The following is a 27,575-nucleotide window of genomic DNA, read 5'->3' as shown; positions in this document are numbered from 1 at the left end:
ATTATTCTAATAAGATATTTAAAAGTGCAAAGTGCTTTTTCTTGTTGAAACAACTTTGGGCAGTAGCTCAGTTAGCAAACAAATGATAATACATTATTCTGCGTGCGAGGAATTCTTTCACATCATGGAATGTATTATTGCGATTACGCTTCGTCCACGCTATCGATGATGAAAGTCGTACGCATACATTGTGTGAAAGTATATATATTTTTTGTAATTTAATTACCCTCTTATTCTTCGTGGGATACTAATTATGCGGCCCATGCATTATTAATAGTTGCCGGGCAATTGTCATACAATAAACACGTGTTGAAAAAATGCGTTTCTGTATGTTACATCATATACATATTAGATTAGATTCTGTAAAATATAACGTAATGATAATTGTACGAACGGTATGCATATAGCCTTGCACCACATTGAATGACTATATGCATTATAGAGCATTTATAATAAGAAATTTTTATTTCTATATGTGTACATTACTGCTTAATGTATAAAGTATCAGTGAATTGGTCGGTGCACATATTATACGAAACAAAAATAACATCAAGGAAACCTGTTATCATGTGCATGGCGATAAAAGTAACCACAAAAACCGCAATTATCATGCAGTTACTGTTACCGTGGGTCAGAATCTTTGGCCGATATATATATATATATATATATATTTTGATTAAGTCGTTCCCGGAAAACGATACATATATTAATAAACAAATATTAATTAATAAAGATTAATAATTATCAAATATAAGATTTTTAGAGATGATAATGAATTATTAATTTCTAATTGCAATCTTTATACCTTACGTCAGTTCGTTATCGCAAGACAATTAAAGTGCAACAGTTTGACGCTTTTTCATTAATTAGAATGAATTTAAGTATGCACGATAATTAAACTTGTTATTTCCTTGGCGAATAATTCTCCGATCATAATTCATACGATGAACACTCTCTTTTGCAAACATTGTTGTTAAAATAAAATAATTATATTAGGAAATTAGTTTAACGTTGTTTTTAAAATACTACTATTTAACTATTATTACTACTTAAAAATTTTCTACTTTTTTAATAATTTTTTTTTTAGAAATATAGCAGTCCAAAAATTGAAACAAAGGACAAAAAATAAAATAAAAATTAAAATAATAAATAGAATAAAAGTCTAAAAAATGTATTTTTGTACATAAGTAAAAAAATAAAATAGAAGCGATATTTATAAATTATCATTACTTCGTGTAATTAATCTTTTATGAAAATTAATATGTCTAGCAAATCGATACTTGTAATGAATATATCAGTTAATATATCCTTTAAATAATTTTAATAGAGAAATAAGTTTTAAAATTTGTTTTTCACTTAGGACAGCAATTCTGCAGATGTTCTTCTGTTGAACGCGTATTTATGCAAGTTTCAGCGAAATTTAAGCAGACACACGTGTTCTTCTGTTATATCACTTTACGCAAGCATTTATTTCGTTATATTCGAATTGCACAAAATATAATGTAATATAAGGTTATGTGTAGCTATATATATATATATATATATATATATATATATATATATATATATATAATAAAAACAGATTATAAGCAGAATTAAGCAAGACTGCATTTGGCTGTTCTTTCGAATTATCGCGGATAATGTTTTTTCGATAAATATTCGTTAGATTTTGTAGAGCTTAATCGTCATTCCTTAACTATATCTATCGATAAAACAATGTCGAATTATTTTTTATTATTTTATTACTTTACATTTTAACCTAATAGTTTTTGCAATAGTATGCATGTGTATAAATTATTTTAGATATGATTTAAAAACATCACCCAAATTACATAGTCTTTTCCTGAAAATGCATATTTTCAGAAACCCAGATTTTATTTCCCATCTTGCAACGAAGTGTACATTATTTTTCTATGTCATTTCTCCATCAATTGTCTCATTAATTATCTCCAGGATATATATGTAATTAAGTTATTTATACAAGTTTGTTAAGATTTAGTGATGCTAATGATTAGTGAAACAACAATGTTAAATAGTTTAATAATAATTATATGATTTTTAATCATACTTATTTATTAATTTTTTTTCTATAAAAGTTTTAAATTTTCTCTTTTATTAACTCTTTAGCATTTTATAATTATCTTTTAATAAATGCATAATTAAAGCATACAATTTATAAAAAGAAAACTAGCAATAAGTTAGTGAAGTGTTTTCTTGATTTATATAGGCTATATATAATAGGAACTGTACATGTATATAGAATAATCGCTTAATGGCAGGAAAATGCAAGGCATAATTACCAGGTATTTATTGCATGATCGATTACTATCGATTTTATAACCCAGAGTGCAAGACGAGAGGGATCAGGGCAATCCAGGGTCGCTACGTTTAACCCCTATTTGCCACATCCTATTTAGACCACTTACGAATCATATTAACATACCGCATTGTCGTATGGCGGTACCTATGTAGAACAGTCATGACAGTCATATTGTTCAATTAATTTCGCGTATTTTGTGTCTTCACACAAATAGAACTCAAGGCTTGATTTCTAAACTATTTAATATTGCAAATATATTTATAATATTTATAAAAAAATTGTTATAAAAAAAATTAACTCATCATAAACTTTGTGTTCAAGATAATAGATTTTTCATCTATCAATTACAGTCATTAACACTTCGTAAATGTGACAAAAGCACTAGTCTTTTATACATCTGAATGACGTAGCCTCATTTTAACGTAACGACAGAATAATATCAATATTGAATTAGTAATTAATAAGATAATTGAAACATTTTCTACATAAAAGATTATTGGTTATTTTATATACAAATCATTGGTTATTTTGTACAAATTGATTTATTTTTTAATTAAATTAAAATTAAAAATTTGATTAATTTAAAATAAAAATATAAATTTATATTAACTCAATTTTTTTTCTTTCTTTTTCTCGTTTGTTATGAGATTTCTCTGTGGAAGGACTCGGGTTAGACGATGCAATTTTATTTTATTTTTTTTTTTTTTAACTGTGCTACACATGCCATCAACGTACTGTTATCACGTCGATGACGACGGCTGACACTTCGCGCGCGAATCGCGAGAACGATAAATTTCGTTATCTGTTCGCCTGTTGGACCTATCGATCAATATTTTTTCTGGCCACAGATTTTTCGTTGCGGTTGAAGCGTGCCGTAAATTAAACGAGATGTAACGCACAGACGAGGGTGTGTCACTTTATGGACGAGTGCCCCCGTTCGATTAAATGCGAGCTCGCATCGTAACGGTGCTGAAGTCGTGACTTTGTATTTTGTTCGCATTCTTCCTGTTGGCTAGATAGAGAAAGCGTCAGCATTATTTTAAACCGGAAATATTAACCGTGCGTATAACCCGTACACGTACACACACGTACAATGTACTTAATTTCAGCTAAAGCATTAAAATTGTGTCGTTACTTTTACTTTCTATTTATTACAATCATTATTTTTTTATATACGGAATATTCGATTACAGATTTAATGAGTGTATTTAAAGTCCATTTTTTTGCTTTTTTTTTTTCTTCCCCAGAAAACTTGACGGTGTCTTTTGTTCCATTTATACATATATATGTGTAATATTATCATAAATATTCGAATTAAAATTTTTATGGATTTAAAACTGAAAATCCAATTATTCTTGAAATAAATTTCTCACTATTCAGATATGTCATTATTCAGAAAGAAAGCGGATGCGTTTAATATTGTCTGCCTACATGCGGAGAAGATTTTTTTCACATTCGTCGACTTTAACTCATATGACGACTCGATGACGTCAGATATACGAGGAGGCTATGATGTCAACGTATATTTTTAAAAATATGCGATATCCGGTCTCCCGCTTTGAAAGTTTATGCAAGTTTTCTTTTTTCAAGTTATTTATAAATATCACTGACATTTGCTTTTCTTTTATTGAGATTTTTGGTAGCATGGAATTCCTGCGAAGTAAAGTCGTTTGTTTGAAGTATATTCTGTGTGTGATTTATACAGGATGTTTTTAAAACTCTTTGCATTTGCTAAATATATCAAGAGAGTTTAAAAAAACTTTCATGTGGCAAAAATGTCAAGAGTTTTGAGAACTTGGAATAAAGTTTTATATATATATATATATATATATATATATATATCGTATTTATTAAATTGTTAGTCTTAATTATTACTAATCAATGCATATTTAATGTTTACTTGGATTTCTATAATTTTTTAAACATCTACTCGATATGTATTAATTTAAAAACAATATTTTATATATACTTTCTGGAATTAAAATCTTTTTATGTTAATTATCCCCGGAAATAATTGTCCATCAAACTCTCAACAGATGAAAAGATCGATTTCATTAAATAAGGTATTCGCGTTTAACAGGTGGTTAGTTCGTTACAGAAAGTCACTCTATATTTACATAATAAAAAGTTCTGTTTTGCATTAACCCGATCGAATCGTAATATAACGCTGTTTCCCGTATATCTTTTTTTCTATGCACACATCGTTAACTCAAAACAAGCACGGTCTTTAGGCGGAACAGTTGGATTCAGTGCAACGAGCAAATGGAGGAAGATTATTAGTTCTGCCTCTTTAAATATTGACCGTATTGTGCGAGGAAACTTAACTCTTCTGACATTCACAATCCAGTTGCGGTATAGATATACTATAATTTTATCGTGGATTGTGACGTTCAAAACAACCGATAATTTAATAAAGGCGCCACATTCATCGCGTCTTGTTGTAGAAAATGGTTGAGTCATCGATTTGAATAACTAAACAGATTGTAAACCCTTTTTTTGATGAGTTTTTTTAATCATTTCTTGCAATTATAATCTGCATTAAGAATCATATTTTTCTTAATTTACTCTCGCGACATAATTTTTAAATATAAATTTAGATATACAAGATGACTCTGGATAACACATTTAACTCGAAATTATATAAGAATTCATATCGAAGAGTATTGCAAAGAAATTATGCTAGTCATGTCGGATTGAGATATTCTTTATTCATTATGTAATTAGAATGTAATGAAGGAGACGTGCTAAGTGCAGATATATGATTGCAAAGTACCGATTTCTATTCGAAATTGAACGGTCCATGAATAATGTATCTGCATTATTCATACTCGTAGTACATGCGTATCTCTATCGTGTCAAAATATTTATAGTATGCTCATGTTTATAGTTATCTCTCGAGCTAACATTCGTTTGATGGTGCGATGTAATTTTAAATTCGCGACACGTATATATCAGATACAATGTGTTACGAATGTAATCCAGACAGTGACACAAACAAGTGATATGTCAGAATCCTTTTAGCTGATTATTATATAAAAAAAAAAGACGAAAAACCACTCTGTATTTAACAATTTAACAGGTGTATTTAACAAGTTTTTAAAAAGATATTGGGAAATTGATTAAAGTTCCTATTCGATTTTCAGAAATTCATATATTTACACAAAGGATGTATAAAGAGAGCAAAAAGAGATTAAAAAAGGGCTATCTTTAACCTGCCATTAAATATTTATGTTTTAAATTTGCAAGCTATATATTTGAAAATGCAAATATATCAGTTCGTGAAAATGGAATGTGATTATTTTGGAACTTATCCAGATCGAATCGATCTGGAAAAGAGTTGTTAGACTCGCGAGACACAGTCTAGTTTTCTTCCTGAAGGCGAGCATTGTAATGCACCCTTTTAGCTGACGACAGGTGCATTATATAACAAGTTGGAAGTTACGTGCTCTTAAACGAGCGCCGATGACCACGCGAGTGCAACGAGCAAGTGGAAGATGCGAGTCGCCATTGTTGCGTAAACATACTCGTAGAAATCTCGAATGATCAGCACGCACGAGCGAGCAGGTGCATGACTCATACAATGTCTCTTTTTGCTCTTATTTGTATTTTCCACATCATGCGCTCTTGCAGGAAAAAAAGTTCATGCTGTTAATAAACACTTATTTCATCAATTCTTAATTTCCTGGTTTTCCTTATTACAAAGTTAAATTAGATAGATCTTAAAATATACAAGGATAAAAGATACAAAGTTAAAAGAATCACAATAGATTAAAAAAAGCTATTTATTTAATTTTGTTAGTTTTTGAAAATGTGCACGACAAATTAGGTCGTTTCAAAAATTTACGATTTTATTATCTTAATTGATAAAAAACAAGATGAAAAAAATACATTATAATTATCATGAATAAAAATTTGTAAATTTTCATTTAAATGTCTGAACGTAAATAAATGTTTACTATAAATTTGTTATTTCAGCTTATACCGCAATATGGAATTTGTTATGCACGAAAGCGCTCGTGAATTAATTACAGTACTCACTAAATCCATTTCAATTTATTATCAGATTTATTATCGGATATTAGATTATATGTGAAATTTGGAAAATTAATGATCTGTGAAGGAGATTCATCTCTCAAATGGCAATTGCTTTGTCGTTTTAGGTAAAACGTTTTGCCAGTCCTGTAAGAAGAAGTGCAGCGGGGAGGTGCTGCGTGTGCAAGACAAATACTTTCACATAGGATGCTTCAAGTGCGCTCAATGCAATGCCAGTTTGGCACTGGGTGGATTTTTCACTCGCGAGGGTTCCTATTACTGCACCAAGGTAAGTTGAATACTTTGTTCGACATAATCTATCTGAAACATCATTTTTTGATGAATTTTTTGTTACGGAAAAAATAAGAGAAAAAATTTTTGATATTATTTAAAATAAAATGTTTGTCTGTTATTTTTTGTTTATAGGATTATCGGGAACGCTGGGGTACACGATGTGCTGGTTGCGGGGAATATGTAGAGGGTGACGTGGTGACAGCCGGCGAGAAGCACGCTTTTCATCCGAATTGTTTCCATTGTCAGAGATGTCGGCAACCGCTACTTGGACAAGGAACAAAAGTATCTCTTGTTCAAGGTACATGTTTAAAAACAATCGATTTTTATCTTATTTAAGGCTAAGTTAATATTTTACCAAGTAGAGTGCATTCGATTTTTATTTAGCGCATATCTTTTTTTAATATAATGTAGTCATTGCACGCAAAATGAGCATGCGCGAAATGGCGTGTAGAAAAGTCGCTAATTTAAATAGTCGGCAGTTTCTATCAATTGTAGATAGCGATGCGTACTGAAATTACGCAGTCAGTGTCACTTTAGTGCACTTTTTACAATTAGCGTGGCAGTCAATCTGTTAAAGTAAATTGCCACTTTGGCATATCGTTGCTCTACTCGTTACAAGGCCACATGTCTGTACTATGTCCTTGTAACGATTACGCGGTCAAAAATAAAAACCTGGTGACGTGCATTAGCTTATAGCGTATATGATCCAACGTATCACAGATTCTCAAGAAAAATTGAGGTCATTATAAATAAATTATGTTGAATCTTGCATTTAATATCTTATATATTGTCAAGAAAATAAAAATAGAAAATAATTCTGTCTTTTCTCACTTAATTCATGAAAGATTCGTTAAGAGGGGGAATATCACTTTTTGCCAATTGTTCTGTGAAAATATATTTCATATTATTTTGAAGCATTGCATAGCACTTGATGTTTGATTGTTGCTATTAATTAAGCAATCATTAATTTAATGTTTTATATACAGCTAATGTAACAGATTTGATTTTGTGTAATATGGATTAACTGCATTCGAATGAAAGAATAAAATTATAGGAACAAATGTAAAATTGGATGATATGTTTCGTTGTAAAAGAGGTGCAAAGGTTGGCATGCAGCGCGAAGGTTAATAATGACGTCTCGAGATCCGTTGCCGGATCTCATTAATCTCCACGAATTGTGTATTATTCGTAGGTCAAGCTTTGTGTCATCGATGTGTTGGTATCCCAGTTCGCGAGGCCTCCACACCGCTTGGTAATAGCACCAGTACTAAAAGTGGCGGACACGCCGACCCTGGGGCCTGCGCTGGTTGCGGAAACCAATTGAGGGAAGGTCAGGCATTGGTCGCGCTCGATCGTCAATGGCACGTTTGGTGTTTCAAGTGTCATAGCTGCGACACTGTACTCCATGGAGAATACATGGGAAAGTGAGTCTTATGCGATTCACAAATCATTTCGCATTTTAATCATCCAGAGACGTATTAATAATGTTGTTTCCAAAATTCTATTTCTCGTAGCAATCGTAACATTAGAATTAGAATTTAAAAATAAAGTTTTTGAGAAAATAGATACATTTTTAAGAAATAGACAGTTAATATCTTGATTAACATAATGAAATTTTTCTATTTGTTTCAACTTCAAATTTTCTCAGTTCTTTCCAAACTGGATGTAAAAATGGATGAAGATGCAAAATAATTAGAAAACTGTAATTTATTAAATTTATTAAATTTTTTCTTCGACAGAGATGGGGTGCCTTACTGCGAGAAAGATTATCAGAAGCAGTTTGGGGTAAAGTGCGCCTACTGCAACCGTTATATCAGTGGCAAGGTTTTACAGGCTGGCGACAACCATCATTTCCATCCGACTTGCGCGCGCTGTACAAAATGTGGCGATCCGTTCGGTGACGGGGAGGAAATGTACCTGCAGGGTGCCGCTATATGGCACCCACGCTGTGGTCCAGGACCTACCACCGGACCTAATGGTATCGTGAATGGACATGATGCTCATACTCCGCAACATCGGGAATCAGAACGGATCTCCAGCAGCGCTTCGGAGATGCAGGTAAGGCCGGTTGCAACGCACAATCGGTAAGATTCGTCATTTAGGTATATTTATTCTGTATATTTGTGTATAATTGATTTAGATTGTTAGAGAAAAAAAGGCTTATTTATTTTTTCATAATTTAACTATACAAGAATTGACGAAGCAATATTGTAGCATTTATATCTAATTGTTTGGATATGTTGTATATAATGGTTGATTGTTAAATTAACATTTTTTTTATATATTGCATTTTGTTTTATTCGTGTGTGCTGTTATTAGAGCTTATTGCGAGTAAAAATAACTACACATATTATATTCTTATATTCAGTATAATGTTCTTATGATTCGTATAAAATATAACAAAACAAAAGCGAGCTTTCGATTTTATAGATTAACGCATGGTATATTCGATGCAATATTATTTGCGTTTAACAGTCATTTAATATGTATATATACACATGCCTATATATAGGCTACTTTTAAGAAATTGTATTTTCTTTTAAACGATAAATGTTCCATAAATAACTAAGAACCATTTTCGAAAAAATATCAAATAGCGAATTAGTTTCAATGAAAATAATATTAACCATTCATGATATACTCTTTAGTACACTCATTCTCAGTGATGTAGATATATTATCGAAGCAGCAACGTACCTCAAACGGTGAATGGAAATATATGGTATCACATTGCATAATCGAACGTGTAACTTTAATTTTCTTTTCATTCAAAGAACGAATTTATGTTTTTTATATAATTTTGATTACTTATTTAGCATCTATTGTTATGAAAACATTTGCTCGATTAGAGTTTTTCATTGTATATTAAAAATTTATAAGATAAAATTCTTTTAAAATCGAGAGTTTAGCTCCATATTAAATACTTTATAAAATTATCATTTTATTTTTGTCGATATTGATAAAGATTATATATGTATTATATGTCAGAAAATAAAGAAATGTGTGTGCATGCTACTATTTATATTTAGCACTTGCATTACTCGACTTAGCCGCATTGTACTATATTGTATTCGTCTGCATAAACGAATTTATTATAATTACGATAACAAAGAAAGCCAAATGTTTCGTTATATTAAAAGACAAAAATTTCCTGCAATTTTTGAAAAATTTATTTAAAAAATAATAAGATAATTTGATGGAATAGTCTCTAAATGAAAAATATTATTTTACGTTCTTTATTGCAAATTTTTCTACGAAACGCTTTGGCACTCTTTGCATCTGTATGTTAATTATATTAATATAACATTCTGTATAGTAGCAATATGTAGAGCAAAACATTTTGTAGATCTAAAAAAAATATTCACTATTTTGTCAGCTTTGTGTATAGCTTGATCTTTGCCTCGAGATCGGCTTTCTCATCGTTTTATGCACATCTCGATATAGGAAACAAGTGAAACACACATATCAGAGAGATTATATTATTATTTTTTAATTTTTTGATTAAGTTTTTTTATTATTGCTTTTTTAATTGTTGTTTACTTTTTCCGCACGGTCATTGTGTATAGTTTTCATTGCGGTCACGCACGCCAAGCCTGAACGGATCGCTGTGCAGCCCTTACAGCAGCCTCAGTCGCAAGGTATGCCATGTGTCACTTAGCACAGCACTCTCTCGACAAGTATTTCTGGTATCACTTCTCGCGCGTTACCTTTTCTTAGCATCGCGTGTTTTCGCTCTGTTAAACACTCGGGATCCGATTTCAATTATATCGATCCGTCGAACGAAAGACGACGATACACGCGACGTAAAATTTAGCAGCGAATTTCTGTAAAATTGAATTGTATTGTCGATAGATTTTCATTAATTTTAGTTATGAATTGCATTATTTTTCAGATAATAAATAATATAAATATAATATAATATAAATCGGGAAAAAAAAAAGAGGATTGATCTTTTGATGACAGAGCGTTACTCGCCTTGTACGATATTTTTCTTCTAAATACAAGGTGCGTCAAAAATCCAAATATAATTAGAATATAATGTTAATTTTTTTTATAAAGAAATAAAAAAAAATAAATAAAAGGAAGTTTTAAAATAGACGAAGAGTTTATTTTCGTTTATTCGATTTTTTATGCATCTTATAAAACTGATATAATGTTTAGATACGTTAAAAGCAAACTATCTTATACATGCGTGATATAAATTCATTAATTGCCTCAGTATTATCCTGCGCGAACTGGAAGTCCCGGTCTGATCTTGAGGGAATACGGACGACCGGTAGAAGATGTATCTAGGATTTACACTTACTCGTATTTAACTGAAACGCCCAGTCAAGGATATCTGAGACGCCCGATACAGCCATACGATAAACCCCCAACTAGCCCGCATTTTCATAGACCTAGCTGTAAGTATTTTTTATTCATATTTAGTTTTAGAATTTGACCATCAAGAAATTATAGCCTACTAAGAATATTAAATTTACTCTATATTAAATTTATAAAATATTTATTTTTATGAATATTGTAAAAAATTAACTTATTAATTTTTGTATTAAAGTATTCGAAAGAACATTGTTTTATTCTAATATTATATTTAGAGTATTATATTTAGAAATTTATGAAGACATCGCACGCATTTAGACTATTAATTTATTTATATTCTCTATATATGTAATTTACTTATAGCTTTATTTGTACTATGATTCATTGTTTCCGTAGCATCTCGTTCGATAAGAAGTAGCGGTGGGCGCAGCAGCAGATCAGGAATGAGAGCCTTGGTCGACGCATTGAGCGACACTAGACCTAAGTCGCCAGCAAGTCAGGTGGATAACGAGGAGCCGATAGAATTAGCTCATTACCCGGATGCTATGAAGCCACCTCCAGGTGCTCAACCGCCAATCGAAAGAGACGATTTTCCTGCTCCGCCGTATCCTTATACTGATCCTGAGAGACGTAGACGATGGTCCGATACATATAAGGTATTATCTCATGATTCCTTTTCCCATTTACTCCTTCAATGATACTGTGTGTTAATGATTAACTAACATTCGACGTTTATTTCTAATTCAGGGAGTACCTGCCTCTGATGATGAGGATGACGTCGTGGATAATAAAACAACAACGTATATCAAAGAGGCGGAGCAAAAACTGAAAAAGGAGCAGGATGAGCTGAGCAAGATCGATACGGGAATAGCTAAAGTATTCTTGCAAGATCGCGAAAAAGATCGAGAAAATTTGAGACACAGAGCTGCGAACGTTGATCCTAGAAATGCCTCAAGGACACCATCTGCCGCCAGAGAACCATCCTATCGATTGCGTTACGAGAGTCCTGTGGGTGCATGTAAGTTAATTAATTTTGTATTTTTAATATAAAGACTTCCGCGATTTAATTTGATCAAATTTATTTAACGTTTTTAGAAAGACACATGATTTTGTTACTAGTCAGACACCCAATATGGACAATATATATATATATAATGCATAAACATTTGTATAGAAAATAATTTCAACATTTTGTTACAGCACCTTCGCGAAATATCGACCATGCACGGCCTTGGGAGGATGACGATGGCTTCAGTTATAGATCCAGTGGTCCTAGCTACAACGGTGAGTTTCCATTTGCCGTTTGTAACGCGCCACTTGTAATGTCTCATTAACATAAGTAACGATCATCTCATACATGTCCACACGTTCGCACATGACACTAACATACCACTCTACCGTTTGAAGTAACATCGATTAGAGAACTGTGAGTCTCGATAAAACGGGGTTTCCCAGGGCGGGAGGTCGTAAATGGTCCAGTTTTACCACTGAAAAAAACGTTTGCTAGTGGAGCAAGACAGAATCGGCGAATACAAACCGTCACGTGTGGGAGGGTTTCTTACTCTAATTAACAAACAATGATAACAGTACGTAACAAGAGCAGGATTTTATTTTAAGTGGGATGTAGCACCAAAAACTACACATTGGACGCCCAATTAATCTAACAGGTGATGTATGCTGCCTATGCATGTTGCATCGTCCCTTAATTCGGTGTGTTTGCCTTATTATTTTTCCGTTCGTCGAGCTGTGTCAGGCAGCGCGTCAACGATATCCTCAAAATAATGGACAGTTAAATTACCATTGCAATCTTTAGCCCTGGAAATCGTTTCCCGAGGTAATTGATTCTGTCCTATATTTTGCATGGCACTTGGGACCACAAAATTCATTATACACGAAAATACACATTGTTCCCAATGCACATCACTCTCATTTTCGTGGCACGTACCTTTAGATAAAACTCGAACTAGATTTTGACAAACATTAACTATTAATTTTCTCTTCTGCTTTAGTAGGATTTGAATAATTATCACAATAATTATTCAGCTTAAGTTTAATTAAAATTAACAATTGATATCAAGATTGATAACAAATTGAAATGAATAAATTATAGAGATATATAATTCCTTACTACTAATTTTATCTCATAAATAATAATAAATATATATAAAGGTAAAAATTCATCTTTTAATAAACCTTTAATTTTGAGAAACGATAAATTGAATTGCTAAAAAATTGTAATATTATTAATGCTTTCTTAGAGACTGTTAATTTTAAATATTTTCCAGTTACACAAGTATCACTTACAATGTTGGAAGATAATTTGGCATAATGAACGTTTTGTTATATTGCTGCCAGCGCATGATGGTTATTTATTTTTTGCACAACTTGCTTTTTCACAGATATATAAATTTTCGCTTTATAATATCTTCCAATATTGGATCGTCAGCTGATTTTAGAACGCTAATATGAAATATTTACCAATATTTACAATCAGTTTAATTTTATTCAATACTAAAAGATAATATAGTTGCAAGAATCAAAGCGGAATAATATTGAAAGAGGCAATCAGATTGCTATCATAAACTGTTATGTACTGTTGGTTGATAATAAATTAGTACTGCCTAATTATCGCAATTTCAGTAACTGTGTTACTGATGTGCTTGCGACGCATTAGAAATTTTTTATTTAACCCTTTCTTCGTCTTCAACAATTAAGGATATCTAATATAAAAAATTAATATAACAAAGTCGCTAATTTCTCAAATTAGCGTTCTAGATTTAATAGAATACGACAATCTATGTTAGTCACGACGCTATTACCTGTCTACTATCATCGTGTCTCTATTTTGTGTTTTTGTGTTTGTGTTGTGTTTGCGTGGGCGGCAGTTGGGAGGTCATCGGCGCGCTCCCCGGCTCCCAGAAACTATCCACCCCTTGGTACTCAGCGCGCCTTCACTCTTCCAAACGCCGCTAGGCACTATCACTCGGTGAGTCCGAAAACTTTCCAATTCACCCGCCGTTGGTCCCAAGTCAAATCACAAATCCGCTTTTGAATATTTAATTAGTTTTTTATTTATCGGTGTTCAGTTTGTTTTCTATTTTTGTGTATCTCTATTTTTTTTAAATTTAATATGTAATATGTATTATATTATCTGATTATTTATTATTTTATACAATTAAGAATTGTAAATAGCACGTGCAATGGTATGTAAAGTATATTTAGCGAAGAATAGATTTATTATTGTTGACATTCACATGACAATCGTTTGAAAGATTTCTGATAATTTTTAAAAGTAGTTTTTTTAATAATTTCTAGATGCATCTCATATTTTGAGACTATAAAATACATACAGCATAATATATAAATATATCACAATTTTTTTTTTAAAGCCATTTATATTTATTTTAATGTTTTTAATAAAAAAAGAAAAATTTTTGACTTGTCATCACACGGCGGGTGCGCTTACAAGAATAATCTATTGTATTTACACAGAGGTGCTGGCTTGTCTTTCTTTTTTTCTTTTTTTTTCTTTTTAGTCGTACATACACTCTATTATATACGAGAGTCACTGCTTTATGCACTCGAAACTGTCGGTTTCCTTCAAGCGCCGTTTGTCGATGGGGATGTGATAATATATGTATATTGGCTACTTTGCAGATATCCTTGCTTACATGTAATGGAATCTAAATTAAGTTCTACAGGATGTGTTCAACAATACGACTTATTCGTACGTTTTACCGCACAATCACTTTTATTAAAAATTATTTTTATTTTCATAATTAGATGTGTGACATAATTACATGTAAAAGATACAAAAACAAAAAAATGAAAAATTAATAATATCGTATGTATGTGTCAATGGATATCTGTCTTTATAAAAATCGATTCTTAGCAAAGAAATATTGGAAAAAATAGAAAATGTCAAATGTATCATATTATTGGGGCGCAAAGAGATAGAGGGAAATCCCTGACAGTGGTTGACTTTAGTGACACAAGGGAGCGACATGGCTCCGGATAAAGTTTAACGGTATCGAAAAAAAAAAAAAATCTGGCAAGCGAACGTTGGGCATTCGTATGGGATTGAGCGAATTGAAATCACCGTTGAGACTAATCAGTAATATCTATGTCGATTGACTGATTTGCAAACTAGTTGTGAGCTCCCTTCGGCACATCCCGAAGCCGGGGTACGGTCTGGCACCGCGAAGTCACACCTTCTCCTCGACCGGCGGTTCCGTGTCTGCTCTCCCTGTAAGTCTCGCACCGCAAGTCACAGTCGACGATGCGACGTGCACCGCCGCGCTAGTGCAAATTATACATACATATATATATATATATATATAGAAAAAAAGAGTATATAGATAAAATCGATCTGTGGCGGCCGAGCGTATCACGCTTTTCTAAGATAACGCTTTTCTGTCGTCTAGGGCGACTATTCGTTCAGCGGGATGGGCGACAAGACTCACAGCACTGATTTCTCATCTGGCAAGTCGGACAGTGAGTAAAACGAGAGGGATCGACTGATGGCGGTCCCCGCTGCATACACGCAATCCTCTCACTTGTTTACAATACGCTTTTCAAATTAGACGCGCTTGCGAATTTTATGGATGCATTAGACAGATGCAGTACCTATGCAGTATTATTGCAAATTGAGAGAAAATTTTTGACGCGCTAATTTTTTTCATTTTTGCCTGAGATATCTTGAAGAGTTTTGTAAAATAAAATTTTACGATCTCAATTTGAAATTTTTATTAATAAAAATTTTATTTGTTGAATCTTTATTTCTAGGATTGAATATCTTAATTATTTAATATAAATCAAATAAAATTTGCCTATAGTCACTTAAATCTTAATTTATCTATTTAAAAAATTACTGTTCTTGATCGTCTTTTCAACAAACGATATTTTACTAATGTTTCAGAGAAAATGCTACTTAATTCGTGATCTATTAAATACATCCATGAAATATAAATATAATCATTGAATATATTCATGTAACATACGAATTATCTTAATTTGTGATAGAACTGCTGGTGATTTTTGCAAGCGCGTCTCTGCTATGATTTTCTTTACATATTTCGTTTCGCCTTGTTCCTGCATGCTTTACTAATATCTCTGCGAGCTATCGCATTATGAAACGTTGTACATCGTTCATTGGCTTATTGTACGTCGTTTCATAACTGTCTACTTAAACATCTGTGAAAATGATATTTATTTGTTTGATTATTCATTACAAGACTATTATTTACGGTGTATCTTTCATCACAGTTCACTTTTTTCAAGCAAATCATCATGCTAAGTTTAAGAAAAGACGCAGTCTCATTGAAATTTTTAGTTTTCTATAATTCTTAAAGAACTTAAACAATTTATTTGTAGAAATTTAATAGCAAATATATCATTAAATTATTATGAAACAATCATGTTCCCACGTTACTTTGTCTACTTTTATTTAAATAATTGTTTGTGCTATTCTGCGCATCTTTTCAGGCATAAGTTGTGAAGTCGACAGGCAGGTAATGAAAGGGAACATTATTGATTAAAAACAGATCGTAGTTAACATAGGAAATGGTTTGTGCAATATGGTTTGATATGGTTTTCTTTCACATTTTCCCCAATTTTAGTATCAACAGGCAGCATCACGGATGTGGATCGACGGGCATTGGTATGTACCACAGCCCCATACTACTCCCGGCGAATTAGCATGGTTTGTAGTTTGTTCTTGCACCTGTATGGAAACATAATTCCGTTTATTAGAACAATTTAATTTATCATATTGCAATTTAATTATGTTCCTTTTTACATTAATTTCAAAATTCTTTTGATGTCGCTTATAAGAAATTTTATATAAATGTAAAATTCTTTAGAAAATTATTTATATTATTAACTTCTTATTATTAAATGAATATATTATGAAATGTGAGGTCAGTAGAGGAAAATTAAATAATTTCTTGCTGGAGCATTAAAAGTAAAAATGGTTTATCGAATATTTTATTGATATTCAAGTTGATTATTCTAATAAATGGAGTTTATAAAAATGTAATTTTATTCAAAGCATTCTAAGCACGTTTCTACATAATTGCAGATGTGTTGCGTTGAAATGCACACATTTATCTAAGAAACAAAGGCAATATAGTTTGTACATTCGAAATTTATTTGATGAATAAAAATATGCCCATTATTTACATATATATATCTGTGTGTAATTATATATAATTTACTACTTGTTCATATTATATGTTCATATTTTACTACTTGTTTATATTACATTGTAATATATTGTACATATAATTCTATGTATAATGAATGCATGCATGCTGTATATTTTGCTATGATTTTCAGTTTCGCATTTTCGATTGTTGTTACTTACTCTCAATTTGCTCAATGTTGCATATTTGATTTATCAGAAGCCTCTTTTATTTTCTAATTAAGTTAAGTTAATTAATTGATTATTTTTTTTAATTAATTTTATCTTGATTATGCTATTTAGGCTTATTAGCCAAAATATGTTTTTTTTATTTTTTGAATTTTAATATTATGTAATGCCTTTTGCATTTAGAAACATTTAATTTTGAGACACGATAATTATTAGAAGTCTCATTATACAACTTTAATCCATTTAATAATTTTGATAACAGAAAACTAAATAAATTATATATTTTTATTATCAAAAATTTGATATGACATTAACATTTGAAACGACATAATTTTTTATAGAAATGGATTATTCAATATTATATAAATGTCATTTCTCGATAGTATTTGTTCAATAAATCATTCACGTATTAAAATATATTCATCGAATACACAAAATATTTTAATTGCAAAAAATGCATGTATGATACATTTTTAGCATCCGAAAAATTATAGTCAGTATGAATAATCATAATTGTAAACAGTAAATAACAGAAATTTTATAAATTTTTGGTAAAAAATATTAAAACGCTCGCATGAAAAATTGCTTCAATTTGTCTTCAAATAAATAAATTTATTATCAATATCTAAGAAATTAAAATGTTTGAAGCCTAAATTTCGCGATATAACATTCTCGGTTAAAGGAAATTGATTAATCACGAAATTAATAGAATCACTATTGTTTATACTGAGGCCACTTATTGAGTCATATGATTTTAATCATTTGTTCGTGCATATAAGACAATCTAATTAATTATATCAATTTATTATGCGATGAACAGTTTTTCAGTGTGAAATAATGTGTTTAATGTTCATGGACGCTGATAAGAATATTTTTAGGAGATACTGACAGAAATTTTTTTCGTAATTTGCATATTAAAGAATCCTATTTTCTTTTATTTTATGAATCTGTTATAAAATTTAAGATCAATATAAAATCAACTTATCCAATTAAATCTTGTATTTTACAATGCAGTTTATTGTATTGCTCAAGTGCAACTCCTATATACTATTCTTCATGAATCGTCCATGTGTTAATATCTTATTATTTTTATCTTTACGCATACTAGTAAAATTTATAATTTTGTGTAATCGTGGTTTAGAATGATGGTGGGATCATCCCATCATCCACCACGTATACAGGTGGCCTAGGTTCGGTTGTTGGAGGCCACGGGGGTCATCACGTAAGAAGATCGCTGCCGGACATGGGTGCTGCACCAACCGAACCACCCAAGCTGTATCCCTATCATTTACTTGTTATTACCAACTACAGGTTGCCAGCTGACGTGGATCGTTGCAATCTCGAGGTGAGTGATTAGTTAATTATATATAATTAAAAATTATCATACACTAATAAATATTTTTTATCATTATATCGAAATTATATAATATATAAATTAATACATGTATTAACTAATTATAATTATTATGATAACAAAAATCCAAAATTTTTTTCTTATTTAGCGACATCTCTCCGATGCAGAGTTCGAGGTCATTCTTCAGTGTTCTCGAGCGGAATTCTACAGAATGCCACAGTGGCGCCGCAACGAAATCAAAAGACGTGTTCGGCTATTTTAACTCATTTTACACATTTTACTTATTATACCCGCATTGTGTCACGATTGTGTTATACTGTGGTACAGACTGTACATTCCTACTGCGTGGGTAGATGCATCGCGGAGAAAAGAAAATGTGTTCGACAACCATTGCAAGCAATCTGCCGGCCGGTGGCGTATGCTTGCAAAATGGAAGTTCTTTAGACAAGCAGATACATCTCTGAATACACACACATACACACATGTAATGACACAGAATCACTGCCACTTATTGTCAACTTTTTCTCGCAGCAACGAATCCAAGCAGCTTTATCTACGATCCCCGATTTGTTTAGCGACATAGTCATTTTCGAATTTTACCATTTGAAATTCTCCTGTGACTTGGTTTCACTTACACACATGTTAACGCGAGTACGCAATGACGGCTGATATTAAAATATAGACGAGAAGATAATCAAATAGAGGAGATTGCGATTAAAACTCTTAATACAATTTGCTATTGTAAATAAGAAGTTAATCGAAAAATCGAAAAGCAGCGTGAGAAAGCAGCTAGAGAAGTTTCATAGTAATTGCATATTCGCTAAACCGCATATATATATTATATATTATAACCTTGTGGAAATTATGACACAAGGGACGCTACAATGATAGGATTTATTATTATTATTAATTTTTAACTATACTATTAATATTATTATTATTATATTTTACTATGTACAACATGAAAAGTTAAAAGTATAAGTAGAGGTGAGCCCAGCTTGCTGAATGGTACGAGTACGCTGATTAATCAAATAATTTGTGTGTGAATTTCACGTTTTAATTTACTCTGTGGCAAGAATTACTTTTAGAATCGCTTACGGTATTTTTTGTGTGAGGAGATATATCAATGTTTTTAATTACCCTTGAATGTAATAACTAAAGTAAACACTCTGCGGTGCAGATTGCGATAGACTTCTACGATTACTCAATCACTCTACATTAGAGTATAAATATTAAAAACCAGGACCAAATTTATAGCCGTGGTGGATTCAATAATCGAACCATCAAAAGACTTTATTAACTCAAAATGTATGTTTTATTACATTTTACTAATATGTAACAATATTCATTTAAATTTATAGCACGTTTCATATTTTAAAAATGGCATAAATCAAATTTTGAAAATATTTGAAATGTCAATTTATATTTATTTATTAAAAATATTCAAACTCTTTAAACGATTGTTAACAATAAAATTATAATGTTTATTCGATCAAAAAATAAATTTACAAAAATTTTTAATGTTTTAAATTTAAAAAATGCGAAATCATTCTTGTCATATCTCAAATTTATTCTATTTCAAAAGGCGTTTTATGCTATTTTCGAAATATAAATTAAGACAATATTCAAATGTTATCGATATTTACTATTGATTAAACTTGATTAAAATAAAATTTTGGAGATATTACAGCAATCATATTCTCCACCCTCATATATAAATTAGGTCCTGCACAGAATTTAAAAAATTTCGAAGAAATAGATCGCGTGCAGCAAGCTGAATATACCGGACGTATGCGCGCTTATTAAATAGAAAATTGATTTATTCAAAGCGAATAAAGTTGAATTTTCATATAATTAAAAACATCTACTATTACGCCAACCATGTATGATTATCATACATGTGTTTATTACGTATTTCAGATACGCATGCGTCCGATAATGTTAATACATTCGTTTAAAACGAAGTCACTGAACTACTATATTGTCGACGCGCATGCGATATTTTATCGAATTAACTGCGTTTTACTATACGTACACACTTCGCCTCCTTACCCTACATCATGTGCCTACTAAGCAAATGTCATTGGACATTTCACGCGAGAGAGGAATCGTTAGTCTTACAGGCGTTCTAAGCACGCTATACATTTATGTAACACTTACAATTCCTACCGAGGCAACACGATCCCGATTAGCCGTCCGGCAATACGTTTCGATTTTTCATTTTATGATAATCTCTTAGACGTTTCTCGAACCATTGTGTTGCTTGGGTAACCGCTTCATTCATAAAGAAAGTCCAACGTGCTCCATGATCGCAAACATGTAATTAATTATTTCATTTCTATATTATTTAAGATTTACATTATTGCAATTTTCTTTCTTTTATGAATGTATTTTGCGTGATTTTTTAATTTTATTTTTATTATAATTTAAATGATTCTCGAGGCCGAGTTTGTTGACTTTTTTTTTTTTCATGTGTTTGGTATTTTTGATCATGGTGCAACGTTATTGTTCCCACTGTGCAATGCGAACCAATGTATGTTTCTGTTGTATAGAGCACATTGCTTCCGCTAGTCCCTAAAGTTAAATAAATGCAAACATATATGAAAAATCTAAGCATCCGTCGCTATTGTTGTTGTCACTTTGTTGATCTTAGATCAACAAATATTCCGCAACGAAGTCTATATGCACGATACTCTTTTCCCTAATTTGTTTTATATAGATCTGTCTATAGAAGAAAATTTAACAAGTGAGTTTGTAAACTATAGTTATTGTAAAGTAGATACGGTCAACGAAATGGAGAAACAATCCAAAGCAGTCACCGCAGAATGTTAAATCTTTTTAGTTTACTATAGTCTACTGTAAAAAATTTACACCACGGATTTAAATCGTACACTGGTAGAAACGACACATTGAGTGCAAGATTAACACACTGGATTATACTTTCTCGCGGAGGATCACGAAACCTTCCAGCACACTGGAAAGCGATTCGTATTGGTCTGACACTAATTCTGCTTTTTCATCCGCACACAGCAACACTGGTGTGGTTTTTACGTGGCCGCCGACAATTGATTTTGGATTACCTGCTTTTCCTACAACATCCACAGTTTGACCGACTCTCACCGATACTGGCAAATTCTGCAAAATATTAGCGTGAAAATCTAGAATATAAATCCTTCTCTTTTTTTTTTTAGAATATTTCTTTTTTATATCAGTTGATTGGCTAATATGGCAAGTTTTTCTTTACCTTCAGACTTTCATCGACGGTAACCAGCCATCTTGGCTCCATTGCTACCGCCAAGCAATACATCAAATAATGAGATTGCGATAGTATAAGGTTTCTACAATCTAGACATGCAACAAGGACGACCATCAATCCAGCCAAGGCGGTGTAATCTAAGACTTTCGAGCCATATCGCAAGGGCGACAAGGATAAAGTACCCTGGATGGAAAAATAATATACTTAAAGATATAATCGAGAATATTTATATTAATTATATTATAAAAGAGTTAGAATTTGTCAGAGAAAGTAATTGCTACTTCGCCTTCGTTTATTCGTTGTTATTATTCATTCATTTACAATTAGTTTAATTGTTTGAGTTTTCTTATTCTTTTTATCGAGATTTCTACCTTGCCCAAGTGCACTAGGCCTTGAGAGATGCGTACGAGGAACAGGTGAGACGGATTTTTCGCGTGATAAGCCGCCAGTTGTCTTAACATCGTCGCTAATCGTGCATTGTTTGTACCGGCGCCTACCAGACCGAGAGCGAAGATCGCATTGAGAGCGACGTCGGCATCGTGATCGTGGCTGTACTTGTTCAATACATCCAGGACTGCCGGGTCGGCATTCGATAGAGAGGACAAAGCCATCGCGAGTGGCATAGCCCGACGTGCTGGTGTTGGACCATATCTTCCGACCTATATTCATTAATATTATTATAGCGAAGACCTATGATAGTGAGAACTATGGGCCACGTTCTCACAATAAATATCAGTTAAAGTCAAATGCATTAAGCGTGTCTCTTTGTAGGTCTGCCTCGAGGAAAGAGAGGGAGAATCCATTAAATCGCAGTATCATAAATGAACTATAAGGCGAACCCATAAATATTAATTAAGATAAATTGAAGTTTGACTATTACTTTATCTCTTTTTGTTCCTAGATATATATAGAAGTGCTCCCATTAATATTCATCAAAGTTCATTCAAGACTTACGAACACGTAACTTCTCACCTGACCAAAGATTCTCGAGTTTTCCTTTCCATCTCCAAGCCCGACTACTCCTACCCCAAGGGATGCTATAGCTTGCGGTGCTTCAATGTCTCTAAGATTAATAAAACAATTAAATTAAATTAATTAATCCTAAATACAGAGAAATACATCTTACAATACAATTTATTTCTTTCTCAAAATGCATTCATCTAAAAATTAAATTATGTTAATTTACTTATGTTAATTTATATAAATTTATATTAATTATATTAATTATAATTTTTATATATTTTCTTTACTTTTATTTTATATATTTATATTTTTATGAAGACTCTGAGAAAAATATTTACTTAGCAGACTCTTCAGTTTGATTGTCAGGCTTTTTATTCTTTTCTAATGTAGCAGAGCTGCTTTGTGATTTTCTTTGATCACAACAGCTCGACATCGAAGTGTTTTTAGATGTGGTTTTCACACTCGTTACTTCCTCATTTACTTCCGAACAGATCCGCAATAATTCTTGCACTATCAAAACATCGCCAGTGCCCGCATATGCGCAAATCTGAGGAAGAAATGTTTGCATTAGATTTGAATTTTAGATATGAAATATTATGAGAAACTTTTCGACAAAATTGCATCGAATAATTTTACTTGTAACATAGTTTGTGAAGCAAAATTATACGGTTTTGGTAGAGCTTCAAGTGCTGCGGATGGTGTTTCTATAGCGTCTCGAGTTCCCATATAAACCATTCCAAGAGCTAACGTCAAAAATCTGATGTAAAAATAATTCTATGTATATTGTGGGGAGATTTATATATATTTAGATTTTATATGTAATTAATATTTATATATTATGTTAATCTATAATATAATACAATTATGCGACACCTGGAATGCGTAATAAGTAGTTCCTTCACAGATAGTCCCAATAATTTTAATAGAAGAGTTGACGATACATCAGAATCTCCCGAACCTACATTCACGAGACCCAAGGAGATGGCAACTAATGATAATACTTGCATATTACCTGGAAAAATATAGAGCGCTACAGTTAATAATTTTTATCTCTCTTTGATTGAAGAATTTTAATTTAAACTGCTTAATATACATTTTTTAAAAATATATCGTCAAAAACTGTGCAATTTAATAAAGTAATAAATTAGTTAAAATTATGTATATTTTTAATTTTTAGCAGATAATTTTCTCCACTTTACGCGTGTACTCATTAATGGAACAAATTTTTTCTTGCTTATTTTCTCTAGTCTTAACTAATTGAAATAAGATTCAAACGCGATTTACACATATAGATAATATTATATCTCTTTTACTTTGCTCGTCGGCTAAAGCTGCAGAAAGAAGTTCGGTAACGTCTTTTCTTCTGGATCCAGCATAAGCTAGACCTAATCCTAAGACAGCTCCGATGCGAAGAATCTGACTGCTCGAGTTCACATATTCGCTGAGAAGCGCCAGAGCCGGATCACATTCATTATGAATTCCACAATTTACCAGTCCGATGGCTAACAAGGCACCAGATTTTATGTAATCTTCGTTTGTATAAAGATATCTATTGGAGAACGAATTATCAATAATCAAAATTAACAATATTAAAAAAATGAATTTTCGATGAAGGATTCTTTTCACAATCACTTTATCAATAATGAATTTCTTCTTCCAGAAAGTAATATTTTTAAAAATTAGAATAAAAGTCTTGGTGTATGTGATTTCTTTTCGTACTTATTATTAGAATTTGTTACTAACTTATCAATGGGAACTAATCCGCCGTCAACGTCCCACATGTGTATCAGGCCCAGAGAAGCAGTAGTTGATAACTTTCCATGGTCCTAAAAAAAAAGAATGACAGAAAGCTGTTACATATATCAATTTACATTAATTTTAAAGCCAGTTTTGTTGACTGATAAATAATCCTATTCAACTAAACGAAAAATATATTTAATAAAAATAATATATAACATATTTAATATATTTAATAAAAATATATATAATATTTCAATTTTTTTATATATTAAAACCAAATAAAAAAATGATTATTTATATATATAATATATATTTTTTTCATTGCAATGTAAAAGTTATATAGTTATTGCTTATATTTAATGGTATATTTTCGAGAGTTAATTAGGATTTCTGGACGAATGATTAAACCTTGTTTTTATACACCCAACAGTCAGACGTATTTGCCATCAATTTATCCTGGCCAAAACCTGCATGTATGAAACCAGAAACAAAGCTCGCAGCCAAATTTCCTCTCGCAGAATCGTGTTCCATTTGCCTGGATCCGCTCACTAACCAGCTTTTGTAGATATCCTCCGGAAGCTTCGGCTCGAGTATGTCGAGTTCTCTCGCAAGGATTTGGAAGTGGGTATTCACGTGACTGTTGCTAAAAATCGCCTCCACATCTTTGGCGTCGTTTCCTTGATACTCTATTCTCAAAGGTTGATCCTATTTAAATAACTGATTATTAAATTTTACTAAATAATTTTTTCATTGTTCTAACAATATTTTATTTCAATTATAATTTATTACGTGAACGGTGAAAGTTAATTTTCGAAATCAAAAATTTTATATAACTAAATTGCTTTCTTTTTTTTATTTATCTATATTAATTTTTAATTTTAACAAAGAAGGATTAAAAAATATATCTCTCACATTAAGAAGTTTAAGGCAGGAAAAAGACGTTCGTAAATTATAAAATTATAATTTTGAAGATTAGATACTCAAACTTAGAAATCAAATTTTATTTTAATTTATATATCCTTATTAAAGAGAAAGAGAAAGAGACATTCTTAATTATTAAAATATTTCAACATATATTTGAAATTAATGAATGATCTGGATGACAGCTCTAAACTCTAAACCGTTATCACTTTCAATTTATATGTTTTATTCTATTTATCGCTATATTGATGAAATACTTAAACGTGATGTGAATATAGATGTATATATATTATGCAGAAAATTACTTGCAGTCGGGCGAGGATGAAGGCTAGTTGATTCCTCATTAAAGAGTCAGGACATGCATTAAAGCACTTGAAAATGAGTTCTGAATTTGCAAGTTGCAGCGCTATCAAAATTGCCCTTGTAAACTCATTAAACTTCAGATATTGCTCCGTGGCGAATTCTAATATTTGTCTTCTCTCTGTGTCCTCACTGAAAGATATATAAATATTGTTGTACGTATGTATACAAAAACTAATCTAGCTAATGGTTTATAATCGAATTATGCCGTGAAATTGTCGTTGAACTTTTTTTATTCTCTCACGTTTTATATTTATACAACTAAATATATATATTGTAAAAATTAAACTGCAACTTAATTAATTAGATTGTTTATATAAATAGATTTATGTTTTAAATTCTATCCGATATTGCAAACCAATTTATTTAACAAATCACCAAGTTTAGTATTAAAAAGTAAAATATATAAGTGTACTTTTTAATTTTGCAGTAAGTAATGTTTTTGAACACTTGCATTTATTGCAGTTGCAGTCACCTGTAAGCTGCGCAGCTAATTAAATAATGACACACTCGCGCAAAGTTCGTGGAATCCAAATGTTCCGTGAGGAAATTCAGCTCATCGATCTCTAAGCACAGGTCGCATGCTTGTATTTCTGCGTTGTGTTTTATGTCGAATGAGACGATGCTTTTAATCAAAGGTGTAAGACGTTTTCTATTACGAGAACAATACGGTTTTACGTTATATATATTATACTTATTACTTCTAGTGAAAGTATATATAGCTCTACATATTGGAGATACATAAATTGATATATTATCTAAATATTTTTTTAAAAAATTGCTATAAAATTATTACTTCTATTATCGAGCGTTATCCTCCTCAGTAATATAATATTTGTATAATATAGTACATGTATTTTTTTCCACCTGATATCATGCTCGTCTTTGATCGGCGCGTTCGTCCATTCGTCAACGATTTCTGCTTCGAGTTGCCTCACGTATTCATGACCCCATTCACCGGGATTATCTACCGCTCCTTTGATGCAAAAATTCAAGCAATCCTTGAATGCTGGAGTGCCTGCAGCTAGAGCGAGTACACTCAGAATTTCTGCAAAACGTATCTGTACTTCTTTTCCTTTGAGCCTTTCGCATGCGTTCTTCAAGTTTGGATAAAATTTCCTCAAATACTTAAGAGGTTTTGGAACGGAAGTCATCGAAGTCGTGGATGTGCGTATTAGCATCCTTAGATGATTCAATGATAACAATATGGCTGTCTCATCTGTACCCTATTGGGAAAATTACACGCGAAAAATATACAAGTTTAAAATTTCTTTTAGAAAGAAAAGATAGGTTTCATTAGAAATAAAAATTGATAAATTTTAATCTTATTTCGATGACTTATTGTTTTTTTTTTTTTGCAGAAGATGAACAACAAAATTGTCAAAATTTATGTACTTTTAATACGTCGACTGCTTGCAGCAGTTCGTCCTGCAATCTCTTATCTTCTTCATTCTGTAATAAAAAACATGAAAAGATAATGAATATGCAATCTAATATGTAATATTTTTTAAATGGCGTCCTTTAATATATCTTGCATTTTTTCAAATTAATGTCATCCGTACCATTTCGCTTTCCTTATCTTGCTTGCATTTATTCATCGTTTTTTAAAGCTTTTCTTGCCATATACGCTAAATATTTTATCAAGT

The 27,575-nt window shown here is 31.4% G+C and overlaps 2 protein-coding genes across 18 annotated transcripts in view; one reads left to right on the top strand and one right to left on the bottom strand.

Moving 5' to 3' along the window:
- Unc-115a (actin binding LIM protein Uncoordinated 115a) overlaps positions 1-21,302 on the top strand; it is a 28,217-nt gene extending 6,915 nt beyond the window's left edge. For 6 of the 17 annotated variants that reach the window (XM_072895182.1, XM_072895173.1, XM_072895177.1 and 3 more), the window contains 14 exons: positions 6,481-6,641; positions 6,779-6,944; positions 7,839-8,070; positions 8,386-8,704; positions 10,212-10,283; positions 10,865-11,048; positions 11,362-11,621; positions 11,713-11,983; positions 12,166-12,249; positions 13,851-13,951; positions 15,390-15,459; positions 16,584-16,666; positions 18,477-18,680; positions 18,838-21,302. In XM_072895182.1, the coding sequence (XP_072751283.1) occupies positions 6,481-6,641; positions 6,779-6,944; positions 7,839-8,070; positions 8,386-8,704; positions 10,212-10,283; positions 10,865-11,048; positions 11,362-11,621; positions 11,713-11,983; positions 12,166-12,249; positions 13,851-13,951; positions 15,390-15,459; positions 16,584-16,666; positions 18,477-18,680; positions 18,838-18,951 (2,321 nt within the window). In that variant the 3' untranslated portion in view covers positions 18,952-21,302. Of the gene's footprint in view, positions 1-6,480; positions 6,642-6,778; positions 6,945-7,838; positions 8,071-8,385; positions 8,705-10,211; positions 10,284-10,864; positions 11,049-11,361; positions 11,622-11,712; positions 11,984-12,165; positions 12,250-13,850; positions 13,956-15,115; positions 15,214-15,389; positions 15,460-16,583; positions 16,667-18,476; positions 18,681-18,837 lie in introns of those variants that run through there. The other 11 variants (XM_072895189.1, XM_072895180.1, XM_072895178.1 and 8 more) reach the window with 11 other exon arrangements.
- Positions 21,303-21,385: 83 nt separating this feature from the next.
- Positions 21,386-27,527, bottom strand: LOC140667228 (26S proteasome non-ATPase regulatory subunit 2). The gene is made up of 15 exons (XM_072894970.1): positions 27,492-27,527; positions 27,325-27,381; positions 26,797-27,155; positions 26,405-26,581; positions 25,875-26,061; positions 25,057-25,353; positions 24,652-24,734; positions 24,222-24,457; positions 23,782-23,920; positions 23,545-23,665; positions 23,247-23,455; positions 22,918-23,008; positions 22,317-22,604; positions 21,934-22,128; positions 21,386-21,824 (listed from the first exon to the last, which is right to left on the bottom strand). The coding sequence occupies exons 1-15, from the start codon at positions 27,525-27,527 to the stop codon at positions 21,624-21,626; spliced, it is 2,676 nt and encodes an 891-aa protein (XP_072751071.1). The 3' UTR covers positions 21,386-21,623.
- Between the last annotated feature and the right edge of the window lie 48 nt (positions 27,528-27,575).

This window comes from Anoplolepis gracilipes, chromosome 6 (assembly GCF_047496725.1).
Source record: "Anoplolepis gracilipes chromosome 6, ASM4749672v1, whole genome shotgun sequence".
In the NCBI taxonomy this organism is placed as follows: domain Eukaryota; kingdom Metazoa; phylum Arthropoda; class Insecta; order Hymenoptera; family Formicidae; genus Anoplolepis; species Anoplolepis gracilipes.
The sequence above is the reverse complement of the archived record's forward strand: the minus strand, read 5'-3'. Positions and strand labels throughout refer to the sequence as shown.